The sequence below is a fragment of the Sinohyriopsis cumingii genome, chromosome 1 (assembly GCF_028554795.1).
Source record: "Sinohyriopsis cumingii isolate HCF-2022 chromosome 1, ASM2855479v2, whole genome shotgun sequence".
Lineage (NCBI taxonomy): Eukaryota > Metazoa > Mollusca > Bivalvia > Unionida > Unionidae > Sinohyriopsis > Sinohyriopsis cumingii.
Window position 1 is genome coordinate 90,845,528 of NC_142961.1, and position 22,650 is coordinate 90,868,177.

General features: G+C 35.6%; 2 protein-coding genes across 4 annotated transcripts in view; one reads left to right on the top strand and one right to left on the bottom strand.

Moving 5' to 3' along the window:
- LOC149807329 (hsp70/Hsp90 co-chaperone CNS1 homolog) overlaps positions 1–5,153 on the top strand; it is a 38,376-nt gene extending 33,223 nt beyond the window's left edge. For both annotated transcript variants that reach the window (XM_089965418.1, XM_089965426.1), the window contains 2 exons: positions 2,564–2,646; positions 5,039–5,153. In XM_089965418.1, coding sequence (XP_089821544.1) covers positions 2,564–2,646; positions 5,039–5,129 — 174 coding nt within the window. In that variant the 3' untranslated portion in view covers positions 5,130–5,153. The remainder of the gene's footprint in view (positions 1–2,563; positions 2,647–5,038) is intronic.
- Positions 5,154–5,296: 143 nt separating this feature from the next.
- LOC149807330 (uncharacterized) overlaps positions 5,297–22,650 on the bottom strand; it is a 51,798-nt gene continuing 34,444 nt past the window's right edge. For both annotated transcript variants that reach the window (XM_089965398.1, XM_089965406.1), the window contains exons 6-11: positions 22,401–22,613; positions 21,227–21,342; positions 18,013–19,191; positions 16,562–16,820; positions 12,284–12,373; positions 5,297–8,593 (exon numbers count right to left, since the gene is read on the bottom strand). In XM_089965398.1, the coding sequence (XP_089821524.1) occupies positions 8,261–8,593; positions 12,284–12,373; positions 16,562–16,820; positions 18,013–19,191; positions 21,227–21,342; positions 22,401–22,613 (2,190 nt within the window). In that variant the 3' untranslated portion in view covers positions 5,297–8,260. The remainder of the gene's footprint in view (positions 8,594–12,283; positions 12,374–16,561; positions 16,821–18,012; positions 19,192–21,226; positions 21,343–22,400; positions 22,614–22,650) is intronic.

Here is a 22,650-nt window from a genome sequence, read left to right on the forward strand (position 1 = left end):
TTGATCAAGATCAACAAGCCATGTTTTTGCTAAAACAAATTTTTTAAAGGATTTCCAAATGCCAAGGTTACATTGATGAGTCATTTATATAGACTGGATCAATTGTGTAGTATCTTCTTCAAAGGCTTAGTGTCTCAACAGGTAATTAGTCCATTATTTCAATCTGAACAGCATTTCCACCATATATCTGAATGTTGCCTTTCATTGGTGTAAACTCCATAGGGTGTTCCTATTATACAATATTTGCAAATAGTTCTCTCACTTACACAATATGAGGGGCCCCGAGTGGCCAAGTGGTCTAAGGTGCTCTCCATTACGGATCACTGCCATCTCACCTCTGTCTGTGTGGGTTCGAGTCTCGGATTCAGCCAATGTGGGTATGTGAGAAAGCTTGCCAGTAGCTTCTCATGGGTCGGTGGTTCTTTCCGGGGTTTTCCCGGGTTCTTCCTCCACCATTAATACTGGCCGCCATGTATAGCCTATCGTGTGCTGAAAAATGGCATTAAACCCTACAACAACAACAACTTACACAATATGCTATTTGTCTGCACCAGCTTCAAGTGTTCCGAGCAAGCAGCTGTTAAGTGGCACAGGCTACATTTGTTCGGATTGCCCTGGATTGTTACATGGCGAGAATGGAGAAATGTTACTGTTGCTTAAACACAACGTACCTCAACTAAGCTTTCAGTATTAGCTGCAGCCAGCATACAGTGACCTCTAACTTTAGTCTTAAAGTATGCATATTATTAATTTTAATTATTATTGGGCTATCATTATTAATATTTTTTAGTCATTTTTGAAATCTAGTAATGGTGACCTACATCATTGAACATAAGTTCAGAGACTAGCTTAATATATTTTCATTCATTTATATCTTGATTTGGCAAACCATAAGTTTCATCAATGCTATTTTAAAAGTTTTTCAAGTTTTATGTTTGTGTAATCGTTGTTTTCTATAAATAGCAATGTACTTCTTATCGGTTTGTGTTTCTTTTTGTACAGAAGATCAGATTCACTTGCCGCATAAACAACCTTGTTATAACTCACATGGCAAAATACCTGCTTGCATTGCACTAATAGGTTTTTGTTTCTGAACCGGTTATTGTTATAAAATAAGTAATAATGAAATAATCGGTCTCATAATCAGTATCGGCAATTTTAATAATCGGTTATTCGTGGTATCAGCATAATTGGCAAAATGTGACATCAGTACAGCTTTACATTGATTCTCAAGCTTTATCGATGACTTGCATATGGGTTAAGGTAGAAGTGTATTGATTAGGAATTGAAATTTCAAATGTAAAGGTCACTCCAACTGAAAGATGTCAAATGGTTTCCATACAGTATTATTAGTTCCTCATATGTGCACCAAACTTTGCAAATGGCATGTACTTGGGGTAAGAAAGAATCCTATTGATTTCATGGTCAAAATATCAGAGGCCAAGGTCATTCTAGTAGAAGAAAAATGGCTATCAAATAATGACTTGAGTTTTCTGTCATCTACAGCTAGCAGACTTTGTGAATGGCTTGTACTTAAGGTTATGAAGAAGCCTATTAATTATAGGTTTAAAAATATCAAAGGTTAAGGTCACTTTTACTGAAAGAAGGAAAATAGTTTCTGTTCAGTAACATTAGTTCTAAATCAGCAGCTAGACCAAACTTTGTGGATAGTTTGCACTCACAGTAAGAAAGAAAGAAACCTATTGATTTTGTGGACAAAAGGTTTAAGGTTACTATGACTTACAAGAAAAGTGGTTTCTTCACCTAGATTGCAGTTGTTTACTATACTCTATTTTGGGTTGTTTAATTTGTATGAAAAGGAGGAGAAAACAAAGTAGAGCAGAAATGTTTTTATTTGTTTATTATGGTACCTCTGCTTTGATCTCATAGAAAAGAATTTTTGTTTCTTTTTATTGTTTTATTGGTTTTTTGTATGAGCAGTCATCTGCATCGCTTGGCACTCAGCATTAAGAGGTTAGTGTTAGGACCTGTGGTCAGCCTGGTGTCAGGATAATGTGACTGAGTGGGACATGATGCTTCATGTCTGTGGCATGATGCCCTGGTGCTAGACATTACTATAAACTGCCATGCTGCAGACCTTGTAGTAATATGACTGAAAAATTGTTAAAGCTCTCTCTCTATCTCACACACACACACACACACTTTAAAGTTAAGTTCTTTGAATATAAAAATAGAAACATTTCATTCAAAACTTTAGTTTGGAAAGGTATGAACATTTAATTGTGAAGATCACTTAATTCTGAATTTATTCTCTGACTGATAACCATTTGTGTTACACTGGCTGGTGGAGACTACAAAAAGCTCCACAGGGGCAGGCTTCATAGTCATTGATTCTGGTTACTGGTGTATTGTATTGTAAGCACCTTCAGAAAGTCTTACAGTCATAAGTTACATTATGCGTACAAATTTTATGATTTTATTTTTGACTGCACCATTTAAGTCAAGAGCAGTCAAGATTGAGCAGTTATGTTAAAATTACTTGCATATATTCCTTACATTATTGAAAGATTGCAGAACTATCCTGTTATTCATATTTTGTCAGATATTTTATGAAGATAAAGAGAAGGAAAAGCTATACAAAGTGAAAAAAGAATGGACTCTACTCCATTGTTTACAACAAAAAAGGTTTGTATTGTCTTTTATGTCATACAACACATATATTCGCAAAACCAGGAAGATATATTTTCATCTGTGCTAGCAATAGGGTGCATACTGGTATGCCGCTGTCCAACCATAAGTCATTGTATTCTTACATCCTTATGTCCACCCCAAATCTGTTTTATCAAGATAGCACAAAAACAATTAAACAGCCATCAAATGTTTTAACCTCAGTCATGGTCATAAATAGATGGTCCAATAAGAATTTCAGTCCAGAACAGCAGTTTGTAAGTTTTTATACAGTTTTGAACTTTTTAAACTTTGTTGACACAGTTTAGATACAACCATTTGAGGTAAACAATAATCATAATAATTAGATTAACATTTATCAGCTTTTAAAGAGCTGACATCTTTCGAAAATAATCAAAGATCAATGTGCATTGATATATCAGCACAACTGAAATGAACATTCACAAATGGGATCTGTTAACATCTTTATTCATATAAAGATAGGAACACTAATGAGACATTTTTTCTTCAAGAATGCAACACCTTGCCAGTGATTAAATCATAAAATAAGTGAAATGATTGTAAAATGTTTTGGAGCCATGCCACATTCTTGATATGTCTGGATCTGTGTTATAACAAAGCATGTTATAGCAGGGTTTCACTCTATTAGACCAGTGGATAACAAAGCATGTTAAAGCAGGGTTTCACTATATTAGACTATTGGATAACAAAGCACATTATAGCAAGGTGTTACTGTTACTGTATTAGACTAGTGGATAACAAAGCATGTTGTAGAAAGGTATAACTATAATAGACTAGCAGATAACAAAACATGTTTATAGCCAGATATCACTGTATTAGACTAGTGGATAACAATGCATATTATAACAGGGTTTCGCTGTATTAGATTGATTGCTCTGGTGGCCTAGTGGTTAGAGCATCTGCCTTGGATGTGGGAGGTTGCAGGTTTGAACCCCAGGCCAAGTCATACCAGAGACTTATAAAAATGGTACTAGCAGCTGCCTCGCTAGACACTCAGCATTAAGAAGTTAGTGTTAGTACTGGTTGGTCTTGAGTCATAATGTGACTGGGTGAGACATCATGCTACATATCTGAGGCATGATGCCCCATTGCTAGACATCACTTTAAACTGCCACACTGCAGACATCATAGTGATATAACTGAAATTATAAAGCTATGTTAAAAATCCAAAACACACACACACACTGTATTAGACTAGTGGTTAACAAAGCATGTTAAACAGGGTTTCACTGTATTAGACTAGGGTATCATAAAGCATGTTATAGCAGGGTTTCACTGCATTAGACTAGTGGATCACAAAGCATGTTATAGTAGGGTTTCACTGTATTAGACTAGCAGATAACAAAGCATGTTATAGCAGGGTTTCACTGCTTTAGACTAGTGGATAACATAATGTAATAGTGGGGTTTCACTATTAGCTTAGTGGATAACAAAGCATGTTATAGCAGGGTTTCACTGTACTAGTAGATAACAGTGCATGTTATAGCAGGGTTTCACTGCTTTAGGTTAGCAGAAAAAAAAGAATGTTATAGTGAGATTTCACTATTAGATTAGTGGATAACAAAACATGTTATAGCAGGCTTTCACTGTAATAGACTAGTGGATAACAAGGCATGTTATATTGGGGTTTTATTTTATTAGACTAGTGGATAACAAAGCATGTTATAGTAGGATTTCATTGTATTAGAATAGTGAAATTGTAGTTTTAATATGATTTTGAGGGGTGGGGTTGTAGATGACTCCATCTTGTTCACTTACAAGTATATGATAATTGATGGGGCTATGTCATTATCTGTTGTAGTAGAAATAACAGTGTTTGTCAAGATAATATAACTAGTTTCTTGGAAACATGCCATCGATCAACCGTGTTTACTATAATTGTTGAAAAATTATATGTACCATCTGCCATTGGAAGGACAATTAAAGCATAAACTGTATGGACATTAATTTTATCTCCCTTGAATTACATACTTGGGGGGCTGAGTTAGCCATGGCTGTGTCCATCTGTCTGTCTGTTTCTTAAACATTTTTGTTTTTTGGAGCATTATTGTCAAACCATTCACAGTATTTCACCCAGACTTTTTACAGATGTCAAGCAGGTAGTGCCTTTCTGATGCTTAGATTCTGCATTCAGTATTGTTTTTGTTAGCATGGAAACAAAGTGTATTGTAAGTATAAAAAATGAGAGTGTTGGGTCATTGAGTACTGGCATAAATAGTATAAAAATGGAGAGAACTGGAACCTGCTTTCATGGAGAGGGGGGTATGTTATCATTAGATGACTGTTGTAAATTATGATCTTTAAATTGTAAATTACATACTTGCATTTTCAATCATAATTTAAAGTGAAAATCCTCTTTTATTTACAGGTACAAAGTGTTTGGAGGAACACCAACTTTTCTCTTACTTCCATCTGGAACAACTTTTGAAACAGAGTTTCTCAAAAGATATGAGACATGAGCTAATAAATTTTAATTGCTGAAAGTTGAGTTTCTTTTCATTTCATAACTTAATTTAGCATTTACATCTTTTCACAATATGGTCATAAAATGAGCTAAAATGCCACTAATATTAGAGCCATGTATTGCAAATAGTATCGTGCAGTCATAATGAATTGATATGCAAATAGTGCTTTGAATTATATTGACTTGTATGGTAAATGTCATTTTTTTTAAATGGCTATAATCTGTCATTTATAGCTGAAATTCCCATTCTGGATAATAAAAGCATATTAAACCAAAGTATTCTTTGATTTCAAAAGTTACAATTAAAAAAAGTACTTTAAAATTTGGACCATTAAATTTTTAATAGTTGAATCTTCATATACTTCCATTTTAATCATCATGGTGCAGATTATCATAAACCAGGAGTGTCAAACATACAACCTGCCAGACTCATTTGTGCAGCCCACAGACCAGGTCTCTTGTTAGTGTCAAATATGTATGCTTATCACAGTTTACAATATGTATGCCCAAGTGAAGTACATTTATATTAAATCTGGCCAGACATAGCAAATGATTTTTACACCACTGTGATAAAACAGTTTGAGTTTTATTATTCAAATCAGACTTTATTCAGAATGTTTCTTTTGGAATTGCTTACAGCTTTGATATAAGGATCGTACATTGTTTTCTTCTTCTGCTATCAATGTTTGCATGAGTCTGAGGGGATAACTGAAGGCCAAGCGTGAATTTAACTTTTCTTTGGTGAAGCTACTGATCAGGTTCATTGGCTTTACTTGTTCCTTTTCCAGGATGGCACATACTTATGATCAGCTGATGTGCAATGCTTATTGTACATGCACATCTTACAAAAGAGGCAGCTTAAAAGATCTCTTGAGAAATGACCACTTTAGCAATTCATTCATAATAATATCTGTTGTTACTGAGGAATAAAGCAACTACCAGATGGTTTTGGTAATTACATGAATTACACAGATTCTGATTTATAATTACATAAAATTACAGATTCTGATTGATAATTATGTGAAATTACAAATTCAGATTGGTAATTACCTGAAATTGCCCAGTCTGATAGGTAATGACATAAATTTACATGTTATGAACTATATTTTGATTGATTTACAAAATGTGAATTCACCATGCTGGTTACTGTGGAACAGACAAGTTGAACTCTCCTCCCCCATCCCAAAGCATGCTTTTTATTTCTATTGCTTTGAGCGAATAAGATCTGTTACTGCAATAGATTATATCATATTTCTCTACTTGGAGATTCATCTTTTATCTTTAGCTGGAGAACATGACATGATGCCAAGATTTTCAGCCAGTACACACACTATACATAATGCAGAGTCATTTCTTCAGAGTGCTGCCCAGAAAAGGGATAAGTACATAAACATACCAATGCATCAATTCCCCATTATATCCAATGTTGATATATTGACATGGCCACACTCATGCATCTCATCCAACAATGCTGGTCACACATTTTTATGTAAGAATAAATAACTGCATGAAATCTAACAAGTTATATAATTTTCAAAATTTTTGAAGGAAAAAAAAGGTCCGTTAGTGTAGTTGTCATTTAGACTTTGGGAAAAGTGGACTCATTTATAACACTGTCCTGTATCTTGATAGCATGTGCTAATTTTATGTGAAAAACTAATGATTGTTTCTTTAATCACAAGTCAATCTCAGCATTAAAGTACCAGTTTATTTCATGGCCAAACTAGCTATTTTATCACACTAATAATTTTGATGAATAAATAAGTAACGAACAGAATACATTTTTTTACAGTATGGTCATGAAGTATGCTCCAAAATTGATAGAGTTTGAAAAAATGGAATTAGTCTGAAAGTTTAATAACTTCATCTACTGCAGTGTTGGGAATTTTATCTCAGAGTTAGCTTTGTATACTAGTCCCATAAACAGTTGGCTTTTGAAATAGACTCATCAGGCTTTTAAATCACTTATCAAGTGTGTTTTTGTTGCAAAATGCACATTTGAAATAAAAGAATAAAAACTATCAAAAATTTTGTTCAGGTTTTCTTAACCTTGTTTTTTTTTCTTCTAAACCTTTTACAATCTTGTACTTTATACTAATTGTAAGATTTAATAAAATTGTATTCTAAATAAATGCCAAGGGCTTAGGGAGTTACAGTAAATCTTTGTCTTGAGAAAAGAAAAGGAACTAGAATAGTTTTAAAATTATAAATGTGTGGGTCCTTTAGCTCAGTTTTATTAATAGTATTATTTCAGTCAAGACCTATCCATTTCCATGCATGTTTTGAGTATGAAATATCGCCGTCTTACCTATCACCTTGAACCACTCCTGCTTTTGGATGATGTTCTTGGAACATTAGGTCAAAAGTATATTCTTTTGGTTAGTTTTTGTGCGTCCCATTTACATCCTATTTAGAATATATAACAATATCATATACATTCCTGACTTACTATGGCATTCTTAACCTTGGGTCATGCAAATGATTAGGGGTCATGTGGTCAAGGTGTTATGCCATTTGATATATTGAATGCTTAGCAGCACATCAAGTTTTTAAAATACAGTTCTCTTTAAATTCAGGCTTACTTCTTTCACATCACTCAAAGCATGTTGTGTTAATGGGGGTGCTCCAAATGTTCCCAATGTTATGATGTGCAACTGCAACATGTATTTAGAGCATTTGTTTAGAGAGGGATGACTCAATTAAGATTAGGTCAGGGAAGATCAATTTTGTGCATAAAATTAAAATGTGCAGTGAATTGTATACATAGGTCAGCATTGTAAATGTGCAAATTCTTGAAAAGTCCAAAGGGAAGAACTGGAAAACCTGGTTCTGTCAGTATTATATGTTGAAATGTTTCGAAATGAAAGTTATTATTTGTCTGAAACAAGTTGGATACATCGGATACAAAACTTTGATAAAAGTTGGACACAATAATGTAGACATTGGATAAACATTTTTTGATGCAAGTTGGACACTAATGCAGATATCAGATACAAAATCTTTGTCCATGCTCTATAAGATTGGGTAAATGAATGTTATCCACAGTAAGTAATATTCTCTATACTCATTCAGTGCACATATATTATGTTTGGTGTATGTTTTGGTAACAGTATCGGTAATGTTATCTTATTCCAATGGAATTGCATGTTGCTCTACTGTAATCTTCATTGCCATGTCAACCACTTCTGTGATGGAAAGTCTTGCATTTGGATTAGGCTGAAGACATTTTTCGATTAAAGACGTTATGGATTTGTTCATAGGATCTCTAGGTTTTAACTTTGGTATTTCACCATGATCTGTATTGAATTTTTCATAGACCAGGTCACAGTACCATAGTTCCCAAATGACCAGTCCTAAACTGTAGACGTCTGATGCTCGACTGTGAAAGCCAGGCCTGTTAATTGTTATCTCTGGGGCCTTGTATGGTGTGCTTCCAATTTTGTGACCCTGGGTTACTTGCTGCAGAAGGGAAGAAATCCATTGAGAAAATATCATACTTCAAAAAATTTATTGGCTTAATAACTTTTTCTTCATGATTATCTGACTCAATAATTATTTAGTTTATTTTAAATTCTCTGATACAAACTGATGTTTTTCTAAATATCAACACTGGACAGATGATGGATGGGAGACAGTTGGCTATACTCTGGTTTGCTCTATATACTAAAGCAATATTTATCACAATTACTTGAGTCAATAATATTACTTAGACAATGGTTTTCACCTGTTTCAAGTAAAATGATTCGTGTTTGATTTTTATTGCCACCTCCCCCTCTCATGTTTCATTAAAATTTAAATCACTACCCATGCCAGAACAGGTCTCTATAGTGTATTCACTTTATTTTATATTTTGAAGAAATGTTTAACCTTGGACATAATTGCAATCAAAGGTTATAATAGCTACAAGCGGTTGATGGTTGGTAGCTTGCTGCCAAAAGTCATTTTAAGGAGATTACTGTAAAAGTCATAAAAAAGATAAATGGAAGCATATTGCCCATATCGATTAAGTTGAAAGATTATTTGGTATGAAGTGAGGCCTGGTGATCTGTGCAGCAGTGATGGGATGTTTGACCCCCTTACCTCCAGAAGCCGCGAAGCATATCAGCAGCTCAGGGAGTAACGGACAGTCCATGTAGCACTTAAGTAGCTTAGGAGGTGGCGAGTGTGCAGAGCAGGACTTACAGCAGAAACTTTGCTGTTTGGACACTACTAAATTCGAACCCGAAGTCCCCATTGATGATTACATGGTAAGATACACCTTGGGCCTGTTTTCCCAAAAAGTAGACCTTGATTGGCATTGGCATTTTCATGAAGAGTTTAGAGACAATCCTCTTGTGCACATTTGAGCAAAATTGACATCCAGTGTCACAATCTGCTCTGACTTGGTGTTCCTGACTATTCTGGGGTTCCCAATCATAGACAACTGCTATGGTGACCAGTGCCAACTGGTGTGTTTGGAAAGTGCTTTTTGTGTCACTCAAATAAGAGTAGCTATGCCCTATCACGCACCGCTGTGCGGGAGATCCCAAGAGTGTTAGCGGGATCCACTGAACTAGAAAAATAACAGAGGGAGGGTCTTGTTCATATCTTGACACCCATAACCAGAGACGTGCCGCATGACTTGCTGCGTGAGTTTGTCGATCACTACGATGAGGTCGATGAATACTATCTTTCTAAAAACGAGGCTCTTAAAAAACCTACTTTGGGCAATGAGCCTCAAAAAATTACAGTGTTCAGGCTCATGAGCTAAGCAGGGCCCTTCCCGTCAATCGCATCTGTTTCGTTCTGGAACAGCGGATGCCGCTGACACACTAGTGGTCTTCCTAGTATCGGTACATAATGGGGCCCAGAAACTCTGGTTTAAGTGATCCTAAAAGCACTTTCAAGACATACAGGTGCAATACCTCTCTTATTCCATCCACATCAACACTGACGGCAAAAATATCTATGTTACCATTCCAGGAACAAGCAACGGCAGCTTGTGCTGGACGATATAGTTCAGGTACCTGTTTGCAGTCCGTTCTGCAAGAGATCGTACAGACTAGCGTTATGGCAACGCAATTACCATGCACATGTCCGGTAAAAGCTACGCAAGGTTTTGATTGTCAACGACTAGCTCCAGTGATCCAGTATCGCATTTTTGGCCGTGTCCCGCGTTAGGTACCTATTTTAACTCGACCGTATCGCTGCGCCACAAGCAGATAGGGCCGAAGTTAAGTGGGTGTGTACCGAGTATAAATTTTGCAAAGATGCCCCCACCCCACCCCCAACAAAAAACAAACACTCATGCACATAAGTACCAAAACAAAGCCAATTGTTTTCGCCGTGTCACCGGAAAGACAAGCACTCAAAAGGACGACGGCCTAATGACAAGTCTTGACGCCCCTCACTCTTACTTACGAAGAAAGAGATCATATCCCAACCATAACTAAATTTGACGAGTACTGCGTGTCCTTAATGACATAATTTAGCGAATTAAAAAATTGGTGCATGTTTAGGAGCAGAGATTTTGTTAATAAAGGCGGGGCATTCTTATTTTGAGCCAATCGGCTTTAAAGAAAATAGAATACTATCCCAATTCTTCATGAAATTGTAAACATATGAGAATTTTAAATGCTACGAAACTTCAAACCAATGTGCGTGCATCTTATTTACACAAAATGGTCGAGTATGTCTGAGATGGATATAGCGATGTGAACAGAAAAGATTGTGGGAATAGTAAGTGAATCTTCTGAATCCGAGCTCTCATGTTTGTATGCTGCCGATTATCCTAGTCATTCGAGCATCTCTGACCCCAAATCAGAAAGGTTTTACCCAAATAAACAGAAATTGAGGGTTACAAAATGGCGGTCGCTGAGACCTTGTGCTTTTGGTGCGAAGCAGAAGCGAGTTGATCTTGGCAACTTAACGCTTTAACTGGTAAACCTTAAAAATGTACACCGGGTCGGTTGCGCGGCATCGCCCGCCTTCCATTGGGTATGTGTTATCCTTCCAGACCGTGGCTGCTACACAGATATCACAGAAGGCATCAATAGGTCTCGTGTCTCACTGTTTATACCAGCAACAACAGTTATGCACGCTTGTTGTTGTGGAAAGCATCACCTTTTGGGCGTACCTATGCCCAAACAGCCAATCAGTCAGAGTACGATTATACCGATCCACGATGCCATGTGCGCGGTGGCTGTCGGCCTGCCTCACCTGCCCGCCTTTCTTGGCCAAATGTTGCGATGCGGCGCATGTAAGCTCGTGGCTGGGTCAACCTGCAGCATATTAGGCCATATTAGAGGTTCCTGTTTGTAGATATGTGCCAGAGCTCGGCCTTTATGTACTTACTGCCGATATCAACTACTGTCAGTGAAGACTTGCACGTGTTTCGACTAACAGGAGATCAGCCTGATGCATTTTGGTGAACACCGGCACCTTGTTCATCTTGGTTAAATCACGGCCATGGACTTTTGCTTCGTACTGGCAAGTAAATCTGCCCCATGACCTACATTTCTAACCACACCCGGGCAACATCTTGTGAGACTTTGACGGCTTCTGTCAGCTTCTTCTCAACTTCGCACTCTGTATTGTACCGTCACATGCTTTGTGTCGGTTGTGTTTGATGGTTTTAATAAGTTTGGCAGTATGCCGTACTTTGTTATTCGACGCTACCAGTGAAACATATCAAGGGAGCCAGCGCGCGCGTGTGTGTGTGTGTTGGAGGGTGAGGGGGAAGTGGCTGTTGTAACAAACTATATATTTCCTACTTGATGCATGTTATTTTTCCATATTATTCTCTCTACGTTCTGCACAGCTAAGCTAGACAAAGGCTATATTGTGATACAACGGGCTGCGGAAAAATACACCTTTTACATCTACTGGCCCACCAACCACTAACCACTTGCACTTGATAGTGTAACCTTTCATTCTGATTAACTATGTCCTTGGCGAAACACTTCTTCAGAATAAAATAAGTAAAGACACTATAAAAACCCGGGTAGACGAGAGTGTGGGCCGGTCCGTAATGCTCTTTAGAGGCAACACAAGTGATTGGCAGCTTTATTCAAATATGCCACTAGCTCGCCCTCACCAACCTTTCCTCACCAATCGGCTGAGCTTTAGACAACCTTACGATGAAGTCTATTCTCCGGCTATTTTTCTTACCTGTTGACAATATCTTGATATTCCAACATCAGAAATCTTCACGATCATGTTTCTTTCATCGCATATCACACTATTATCAATTTTGTTCACCTAAAATAATAAATACAATAACTAAAACTAGATTAGTATTTCTAAAACACTGCAGATAACACGACTAATGCCATAAAAGGTGCAATATTTCAAACAAAAAGGCTAAAATAGCATGAAAATCTTGACAGGTTGCAATCTACATGTGCACGCAAATTGCAATATCCTCTTTGTGTGATTTTTGTTAAATTGATTTATCTATTTTTATACGCCCATCGTAAGTCTGGTAAATTCTGTTATGGCATCATCTTTCTCTCTGTCAATTAACATTTGCTTTATAATGATTAGAGAGAGTTTCATGAATCATTTCCTGAGGTGTCATGCCTAGCTGGTGTGTCTCCTATCATAGTTATGCTCCCTGTCTCAATGTCACGGTAACGGAAACAAACTGAAGATATCTTAAAAGAACTCTATCCAGTTATGTTATGAACAAACAGTGTCGTGTATACCATAGCCATAGGGACCCCGAGTGCCGAGTGGTCTAAAGCGCTCTCCGTTACGGATCACTGCCATCTCACCTCTGCGTAGGTTCGAGTCTCGGATTCGGCCAATGTGGGTATGTGAGTTCTTTAGTTTTACAAGCTTTACATATGTCTTGTATCCACAATTTCATTCCCACAACGTAACTCGAACCGTTATCCATACTGTCGTTTGTTTCCATGGCAGAGCTCCGTATCCTTTTAAGATATCTCTATGAAACTTGGTGCATACATTAGACTATTATCTAGATTTTTTCGTTTGCTATTCACAATTCTTCTTTTTCAGTATTTTATTTTTATAGCTTCTAAGTCCAGTTAAACTTCAAGCATCAAATATCCTGATCTGCCATATCATAATGCGCATGCACATCAGACTCTGTGTTGGTTATTCTACTGATTACTCCTAACAAACTGCACAGATCCAGATCTACCAGTGCATTATGAGACGGCATATCTTGGTATGTGCAGTTTGCAGTTGGACTCGACTTTTAAGCGAGTAAATAGAGTAAACTGTTTGCGTGTTCTTCAGCTGCAGTATTGTAAAATATTTATCAGTTTGTTTGTCTATCCATCCATTATCCACACTTTGGTTCCTGGAGGTACAAATCCAGAACCATTTTAAAATTCTATTTGACATTTGGTACAATTATTCTGCTAGTGGTGTAGATTGCCTTTTGCTCTTCTGAATTCTTTAATTTCAGTATTTGTATCATTTTGATTAATTGAAGTTCTTTCCAGAGCATAACTCTTAAACGGATCAAGGTGACTATAAAATATCATAGTACACATATTAGACAAGTCGTCCACGTGTGTGTTTGGTTATTCAGAATTCTCTGGTTTTAATATAAATATTTTTGCCTATTATCATCAAGCTATGGCTGAGTTCATTAACGAGCAAGTGACTGTGCATGTTAATAAGATATTTATCTTTTGAAGAAAGTGTATCAGGACATAGTACAATAGGGATAAGTCAATATGATACAAACTTTAGGGGATATTTTACGTAGGAAGTGTTCTTAAAATACTACATGGGTCTGCTTAGTAAAATGGCTAACTGTTAGGTTATGTAAGCCAGGTGAATGATATGAAGTCTTCTTGCGCTTCTTGTTTTTTTTTATTTATTTTTTTATTCCCCAGATGTGTAAGATGGGAAGATAAGTTATCACTGTCTCTCTATTTGTCGGTCTGTCTATATGTAAACATTGTAACGAATCAAGGGTATGCGCCATTTGTACTAACGTCTCTATTTTATAGATTTATTTGATTTTAGTCATTGGTTGATTGATTATGGAAAGTCGGTGTTAGGGAAATATTTCTCAGCCCGAGTAATTGCCAGATTCTAGAGGCAACCGTCACAGAGTGCAGTATTGATGAGATTTTATGATGACATGATATTGTTTCGTAATTCAGTCCAGGTAAGAGCCAAATAGTTCTGATTTAAATTTAATGGTGTAGATTGGTTGTGTATTTCAATGTGAAATATTTGTAATAGGGACTGATATTTTGTACATTGGAATAACTGAAAACGGGTTGTTCCATCATCAATAGACGCCTTTTATTGTTGCTAAGAAAGTAGATGTAGCGAAGGGATACAGGTGAAATGAAGCTCAAAATTGTATTTCGACTGAACCAGGGACAGAGCAGGAAAATAGTTCCCTGTAATGGGTACTTGAGTTATGATTTGTACTTTATGGTATTTAAGTACTGACTTTAAGGAATCATAACAAGGATAAGCCTCGCAATTGTAAAATTGTTATGCAAATATGAAGTTGGGATATTTTGTGGTCATTTATTCATTAGTGGAAAATTATGTATAGTCTTGCCGCGTTATTAGAACTTCCAGTTGACATCGACTGTTGTCCAGAAGTCCCTGGAAATAGGGTAAAACAAGGGAATTGAACAGAGCTCAAGCATGTGTTTGATTCGTTCGGTAAAAAGACCCTTTGCATATAACAATATTCATGACCGTAACATAACTCAGACAATTTGGGACATTTCAACTAAACTTGATACACATATCAAACAAGTTGCAAAGATGTTGTTTATAATTACAATTTCTCTCATTGATTATTTGTGTTGCCCTGGAAACAAATTGTATCATACATAGTATATTATTTTGAAATTGTGACACTATAGGGTACAATCAGTGAGAATGTATAAGCGGGAAACTGGGAGGTTACGTTATCTCGATATTACTTTTGTATATCGTGACTGACTGTAAGTTACATAATCACAGCCTCATGGTCACAGCAAGGATAATGCAAGTCAGTTGCCAGTTTCCTCAATCAGGCTGTCACCTTTTAATTCTTACAGATATTCTGACACACCTTTACCCAGGTCCATGGCAGATTATTTTGTAGTGAAAATGTCTATCTCAAAGTTAAAGATAATTAGATAGAAAAAGGCCATAAGACAGGTACTGTGTTACTGTTCTATTTCTAATCGTACTAACAATTATGTCCTAACCCCCTCCCCCCCAAAAAAAACCGTAATGGTTTTGCTTTGTTTTTTTAATAAATATCTTCTTAGGTCATTCATATATATATATATATATATATATATATATATATATATATATATATATATATATATATATATATATATATATATATATATATCATATACATTTGTCTCAAGAGATCAATGTTGAAACAGTTCAGAAGTGTTAAAATAAAAAATAATGACAGAAATGAAGTGAAAAATAATCCAGTTATCTAATTATAAATATAAATATACTCTAAAGGTACATAAATATAATAGCATAATTTCACTTGTGTACTTTGAATGGTTTTTGCGCAATCTTGCTTCGAAGCGTCTGGGGACGGACGGACGGACATGACCAAATAGAGATGCTAATGCTGCATACATTGGTGCCATAATTACAGCGGAACCTCGATAGTTCAGACTTTCTTGGTTCGAATACTCGACATCACTTAAACTATTTATTGCAAGTATGTAATGTATATTGAGAACGTTTCAGATGTCGCCAATTGATGTTCCTCCAACTCTCAACTTAAAACCGCTATTTCTTTGACAATCCAAAAATGTATGCTTCCAGTGTTTAGACGTTCCTGTAAGTGTTTGTGAAGTCCTAGGCAATAAACCACTTACATCTATAGCAGTGCGGATTATTTCAAGGGACATATTAAAGAAATCACCGTGTATTGTTTTATTTTCGATTTACTTCAAATCTATACTCTGTTAATTTGTCACGTATTGATCCGTGCTCAGTTTTTTGTATCCAGTACAGATACTGGTCATTCAGAAACAAGCGCCTTTCAAACTTACAACCAACCGAATCAATGCACTTAAACCCTAGGTGTTAGAGATGAATAATTTCCATTGTTACACTTTTATATCGCTTCTATTTCTCTCAGGAGTTCAATTTTTGCTGTCTTTAAAAAAACAATATAACATAAAGTACCAAAGAATTGTCATATTGGAATAGAGATTATATATATATATAAATACGCATGTCAAGACGAGAAGGAAATATGACTAATTTGATATGTTTGATAAGATCGTTGAATGGTATTTTATCGCAAAATTTACTTGTAGATATTTGATATTGCGAGAACAAATTGCCCGAAAGCACCTGCAATGATTACTTAATGAGGTTAATTTGTTCCCTATAGTCCTTCCATGTTAAATAATGCTATGCAAATTACACATATTCTTGTAAAACAATATAATATTCGTATAGAACGCTTACCAAGAAATTGGATGGTTTTACGTCACGATGAAGAATACCATTATCATGTAGAAATTTGAGGCCACGCGCGGCATCCAGAGCAAATTTGATGAACATGCTGCGTTTACTGAGAGTCATTTGCTTGTAAATAACATTCTTGAGGGAAAGAAGGCATCGTTCCATCACCAACCACAGTTTGTAACTATTCTCTGATACGATGAAACACGATCCGTAAAACTTGATAAAGTTTGGACATTCATCTCCTTTCCTTGACAGCTGTCTGGAAGGAAGATAAAGAATGTATCATTGTTGAATTATGGAACAAATCTAAATTAACTGCATTTTCACCAATAACCATGTTTTAATCAATATTGTTTTTCCAACTATTAAAGGTGATCACCGATATAAGAAGTTAAATCTTGCTCGAGTCACAGTGTGACTAATTCTCGCAAGCTGTAAAATTTGGAATAGGCTTGGCTGCCTTGAAAAAAAGTAAGATGGAAGCTTTACTGGGCCGATCAGTGCTTTCGATGAAACGTTTTCAGGAATAACGCAACTTTACAGTTGCTATAGATACCATTCGTGACGATATTGAGTGCTTTTTCTTACACACGTGTCTGTCCGCATCAAGATTCTTTTTGGCCTCTTTATATTTCCAATTTATACTTTAATATCGATAAGACATTTAGAAGAGGCAGTTTAGTTTTGGTTATCAAATTAAATGCAAGAAATACATTGTCAATATTGTAAGAGAAGTGAATCTATTTACAGTACTTTAAATCGTTTTCATCATGGTGCAAAGAGTAGGGTTATTATAAACCAGTCAACTTTATAAACATTACTTATCTTTAACATGGTATTGGATGATTACCTGAATATTTCTCTTTACAAAATTATTGATTGTTTGTGAAGCGTATTTGCTGCCTTTTCAATTATCAACTAGATATTGGATTTTAGTAAAGTTGCTGCAAATATAGCTTCTGTACCCTTGTCTTTAACGTTCATATTCCCCATTCATACTCGTTATAATTTTTCATACCACGGAAAAATGGAAACATTATATTTATGTCGTTAAGTCTGGAATGAACTGTGTGCCTGTAATCTTGAATATTTTACCTGACCAGTTCCTGGTGATCTTTCTCCGTAATATATATATATATATATATATATATATATATATATATATATATATATATATATATATATATATATATATATATATATATATATATATATATATATATATATATATAGCTACATCGATCTTGTCAGACTGTATCGCATGAAATGTAAAATTGCTATTCAAGGATACAATAGGAATATACACCAGTCTGAGGCAGATGAATGCATATTTTATATCACTTGTCACAGTCGTTGAAATCATTCTATTGATTTTGAACGGTTATATGTAAACACCATATCTGCTCTTTGCATATGATCATTTTTGATATTGATATCTGATGAAAATTTACCTTAGGAAGAAAGGCTCCCTGTAGATATCTAGATTCTGCGGCAGGTCACTTCTGCTTTTCTCTGCTGAAAGATCGGGACGTATGCAAGTAATCTCTTTTATGGCAACCATTATTTCTTCATCCTGTTTTGTATGAATGCCCTCAAATATACAATTGTGACCGCTTTCTATTTCAATCCTATCATTCCTTGGGTCGCGAACAAACTGTATGTCCTTTTGATCTATGTCGCCGTATATGATATCCTTAGCATACGCCTCCAATGTATGGAGTATTATGGCTTTCAACCGCTTTTGTGCCTCAACGTTTTGCTGCAAATCGATACTTTTAAGTTCTTTAACGCATTTCAGTAAGCTCTCGATGTGACCTTGCAGTTTCTTGTGCTCTGCTTCACCGAAGAAGAAAATAAATATTTTTGAATTGGTCAATGTCTCTATTCTACAGTCGGAGAGTTTGTTCAGAATATATTCTGTTCGATCCTTCAGGTACACCCTTTTCTCTCGATAAGAATCAAACTTTTGGCTCTCTTTTTCATCCTTGTATTCCTGATATTCCTCAACAAAGGACATGATTAACAGTGGCAGAGGCGCTAAAGGAGCGGCCAAAAGAGCAAACGGAACCATTCCATGTACAGCTCTAACGGCCAGAGCTGCTGCAATAGGGCCAACGGCGGTACTAAAGAAATTTTCAGTTTCAAAAGATTCACTTTTGCTGCCTGTAAACACTTCCAGATGTGACTGGAAGCGGTCTAACACTGACGTAACCTCTTTGTACATGTTTCGAATGCTGTCCTGATGGTGTTTTGAAAGATCTTTGACAGCTTTCGTATCAGTTAGTGCTGGAGCAAGTATTTTACAAATAGCCAGGTCTATTGCTTCACTGCGCTGACTCCAAGATGGATTTTTCTCAATGGCTATATCTGGAACATCTGATTCTTTAAATTCAATTCTTTGCAAAATTTCTCGATTCTGCTTTAGTTGATTCTGAAATTGCTTAGCGGTTTTCTTTCTTGCCTTGTTTTCATTTTCTATATTTGCCATCACGTCTTCGTTTGCTTTCAGTAACTTAGTGTAATATGTGCCCAGTTTATTCTTCAGGTCCTTTCTATACACTGATGTCTCTGGCCATTTTTCCCCAAGATTAACTATGGCGTGTGCAGTCTCCAGAAAATTCAGCAGCCATCTGTGTTAGAATTAAAATACATGACGGAAAGATTGCTCAAGTGTGGGACAAATATTGAAGACACACGGTAGTTCTATTTCAATTTTTGGAACACGTTGCCTTGACTAACTGCTTCAAGATAAAATCTAAGCAGCATCAACTTGCAGTGATCGTGTATTAAAAATAACGTATGCAGCATCATTTATTTTACCTACACCCTTTTTTGTTTTGATACATGGTGTATGCCACTCAAAGCGAATGTTGTATGCATACTTGATTCAAAAATACTGAAAAAGAAAGAAATTGCTTGACTTGGTCTCAGTTGTACATCACTTGCAGTGGGAACTTTTTGAGAATATATGCTACATATTATATCAGTTCTTCCTTAGAACAACAGAATTTACCTTTACAATAAGTCTTTTCTTGGCGGTGACCAATGCTGGATAAGATGAATAATATGTGGCTTTTGTTAAAATAGAAGGCGTTAATATTGATAGAGAACATTTATTACCTAAGACCGCAAGGGATCAAATACTTAATGGATTACTTTTTAATGTTCAAAAGAAAAAGATAAGAGTACCATCGATCTTTTCCGTGATAAAACCTCAGTTATGTGGCAGAGGCAACCATTTGAATTTTTATTCATGAAAATGAATCTATCACGTAATGAAAATCTTAATTCATGAAAAGGTGCCCAAATGATACTTTCAGTTAACAATATATGTTGAAGCTTGAACATGTTCAATTGACCTGTTATTATTCCATATACGTTCAAGAAAGAGACCTGGAGATGCGAACTACTTTGCTGCGCAAGAATTTCGTGATGTTTCTTTGTTTCACTTTTAAAAAAGATGGGTACACGAGTCTGCTTTATACATCCGAAGATATAGTTCTTTACCTCGACAGATGTCGATTCAGCTCTGATTGGAAAAAAGTGGGTAATTGTTTTGATATGTGATACAGTTACTTTTTGTTCGACATATGTTGAGTATATGGATTTTGGATGCTTTTGCTACATTTGATAAAGACTTCAACAGCTCTGATGAAAGCACAAATTTCATTCAGGATGATCTTTTGTGAAATGTTGGATTACATGACTTCTTCAAATGATACATTTGCATACTTAAGGGTACAAACAATCCAAACTTGCCTGAATGTGTATAGGTTGTGTGCAGTTCTTGTGCTGTACTTCGGTGAAAGTATATTTTCTATGTAAGTGTCATTATATTGAGAAATATGGGAAAGAGTACCGGCCCATCGAATTATCTCTGTCAGAGACATAACGAGAAGTGACCGTTGCCGGGTAACATTGGTCAACATGATACAATTACTGAGATTACATCGGCACTCTGCACTATCGCACTCAGTAAGCTTCTCTGCTCCATGGAGATTTACTATACAGTTTTAGGTAGTAATACCTACAACAGATATGCTAAATGTCTAAGAAATGGTTTCAAAACGTTACCCTTTACTTTGTTTTCTTGTAATTACTTGATAAGGTCAATCCAATGTACGTCTTGATCGTAATTTGAACAAAGCTCAATTTTGTTTAGAAGTGTAACAGCATTTGATTTTTTGGAGGTGTGTAGTTTTTCAAGATGTTCAGTTTCGGAGGTAGGTAAATCTTGCATGTATTCCACAATCCCACCTTGCTTAAATAGAAGTGATAAGAAAAACGCCTTAATTTTTTAAGTTTGATCACTTCGGTTTTCTTCCACAGAAAGCCGATTTACTGTATGTTGTAAAATGGCTAATAATTTCCCAAACGTTTCATAAGCCTTTCCTTCAGTTTAGAATTTTATTTAATATTTTTGTTATTGCGGTTATTAAAATTGTATGTGCATTATTTAATACCAGATAGAAGTAGATACAGCGTTATTTTGGTCCAATCTCTCCTTGCGCGTAACGATTCATTTTGGTAACACGTGACATCGTTATATAATCATGATATCATTTTGAGTTGCAAGGTCAAGTCCATTAAGTCAAAAACAGTGTAAACCAAACATTAGGACTTCAGAAAGATACATTAATTACCAATAAATTAAAATTTTCATACAGATATTGCTCTTCAAGCATTAGTTTTGCTGTAGACTTGACAAATATGGAAAGCCTGTTTTGAAGATTTCTTCTGTCTTGGTCGCTGGATGGACGAGTTCCCAAGCCCTCTAGGATCTTCAATAAAGAAGTCACAGAAAACAGCTTTTATAATAATTACGTCAATAAACATATATAGTATCGACGATAAGCATGTAAGCATATACACGTCATTGATATTTTATGTTCAAAATACACACCGTAGAATGTTGGTATAATACATTCTTTGAAATATTCCTAAGTATTTAATTAAGTGACTTGACTATCTTTATAGACTTTGAGGAAAAGAAGCATCTTATCTTTCCGTCTACTGTTTAGTAATGAACGTGTTGAAAAAAATGGGCTTAGCTAATTCTATGTAGGAACAATTATACAGAGAAGATGAAATTTATTTTTTTATAAGTAGTCCATAATGGAAATTTCACTGTCATTCATTTTAGAAACTTGAGTATATATATATATATATATATATATATATATATATATATATATATATATATATATATATATATATATATATATATATATATATATATGTGTGTGTGTGTGTGTGTGAACTTCTTTCGAGAATATAAATGGTGACGTTTGCTGAAACATTTTAATTTGGGGGAGGGGTACGGTACAGCAACGCCAAGTTGGCTACTGGTGTTAAGCGCCTTGACCAAGTACAAACCACTTTAGATGACCTGGGCTGATACGACGGTAGGATTCGAACCCGAGCCCTTTTGGTCGCCAATCCAACACACTAACCACTGAGTCATTGTGGTTCATTTGAATTTAGCTCATTCAGTTTTCGCTCTATCCAATTAATTAATATTTAAGAGTACAGTGAAACGAGCTTTATAGTATTCTGAACGGTAGTGATCAAATTTGTAAATAATCGGAATAGTGCATACTTATTTATAGGTTTTGCATTAAACTGATTAAACTGAGTTAACCAGGAGGTTTATGTAAATGTATAGCACTTTTCTGCTCGCTAACTGATTCCATTATTATTTTTCCTCTTCTTTCGAAGCTCAACAATGCCGCTCATATATGCTTCTGTATATTTGCTATTCGAAGAAAAAATTGTTTAAATATATTGTTATTAATGTGTAGAAGGTAAAATACTAAATAGATTAAATTTAAGTACTAACCAGTTTAACCGTTGTATGATACATGTTTTCTGGTTTGACGAAGGACCAGCCTTGTTTAAGTTTGATTAAAACTTGATGCTCCATTTCCCTCTTTTGGGCATCGCTTACGTCAACTAGATCCCACTTGTTGATAATGAAAAGCGCCGAATCTTGATTCATCTCCGCCCTCTGGCGGGAGACCACATTGGATACATTCTCCAGAAGCTTCAACATCTGTGAAAAAAGTAAATAAAATAGCTCCTCTAATGGC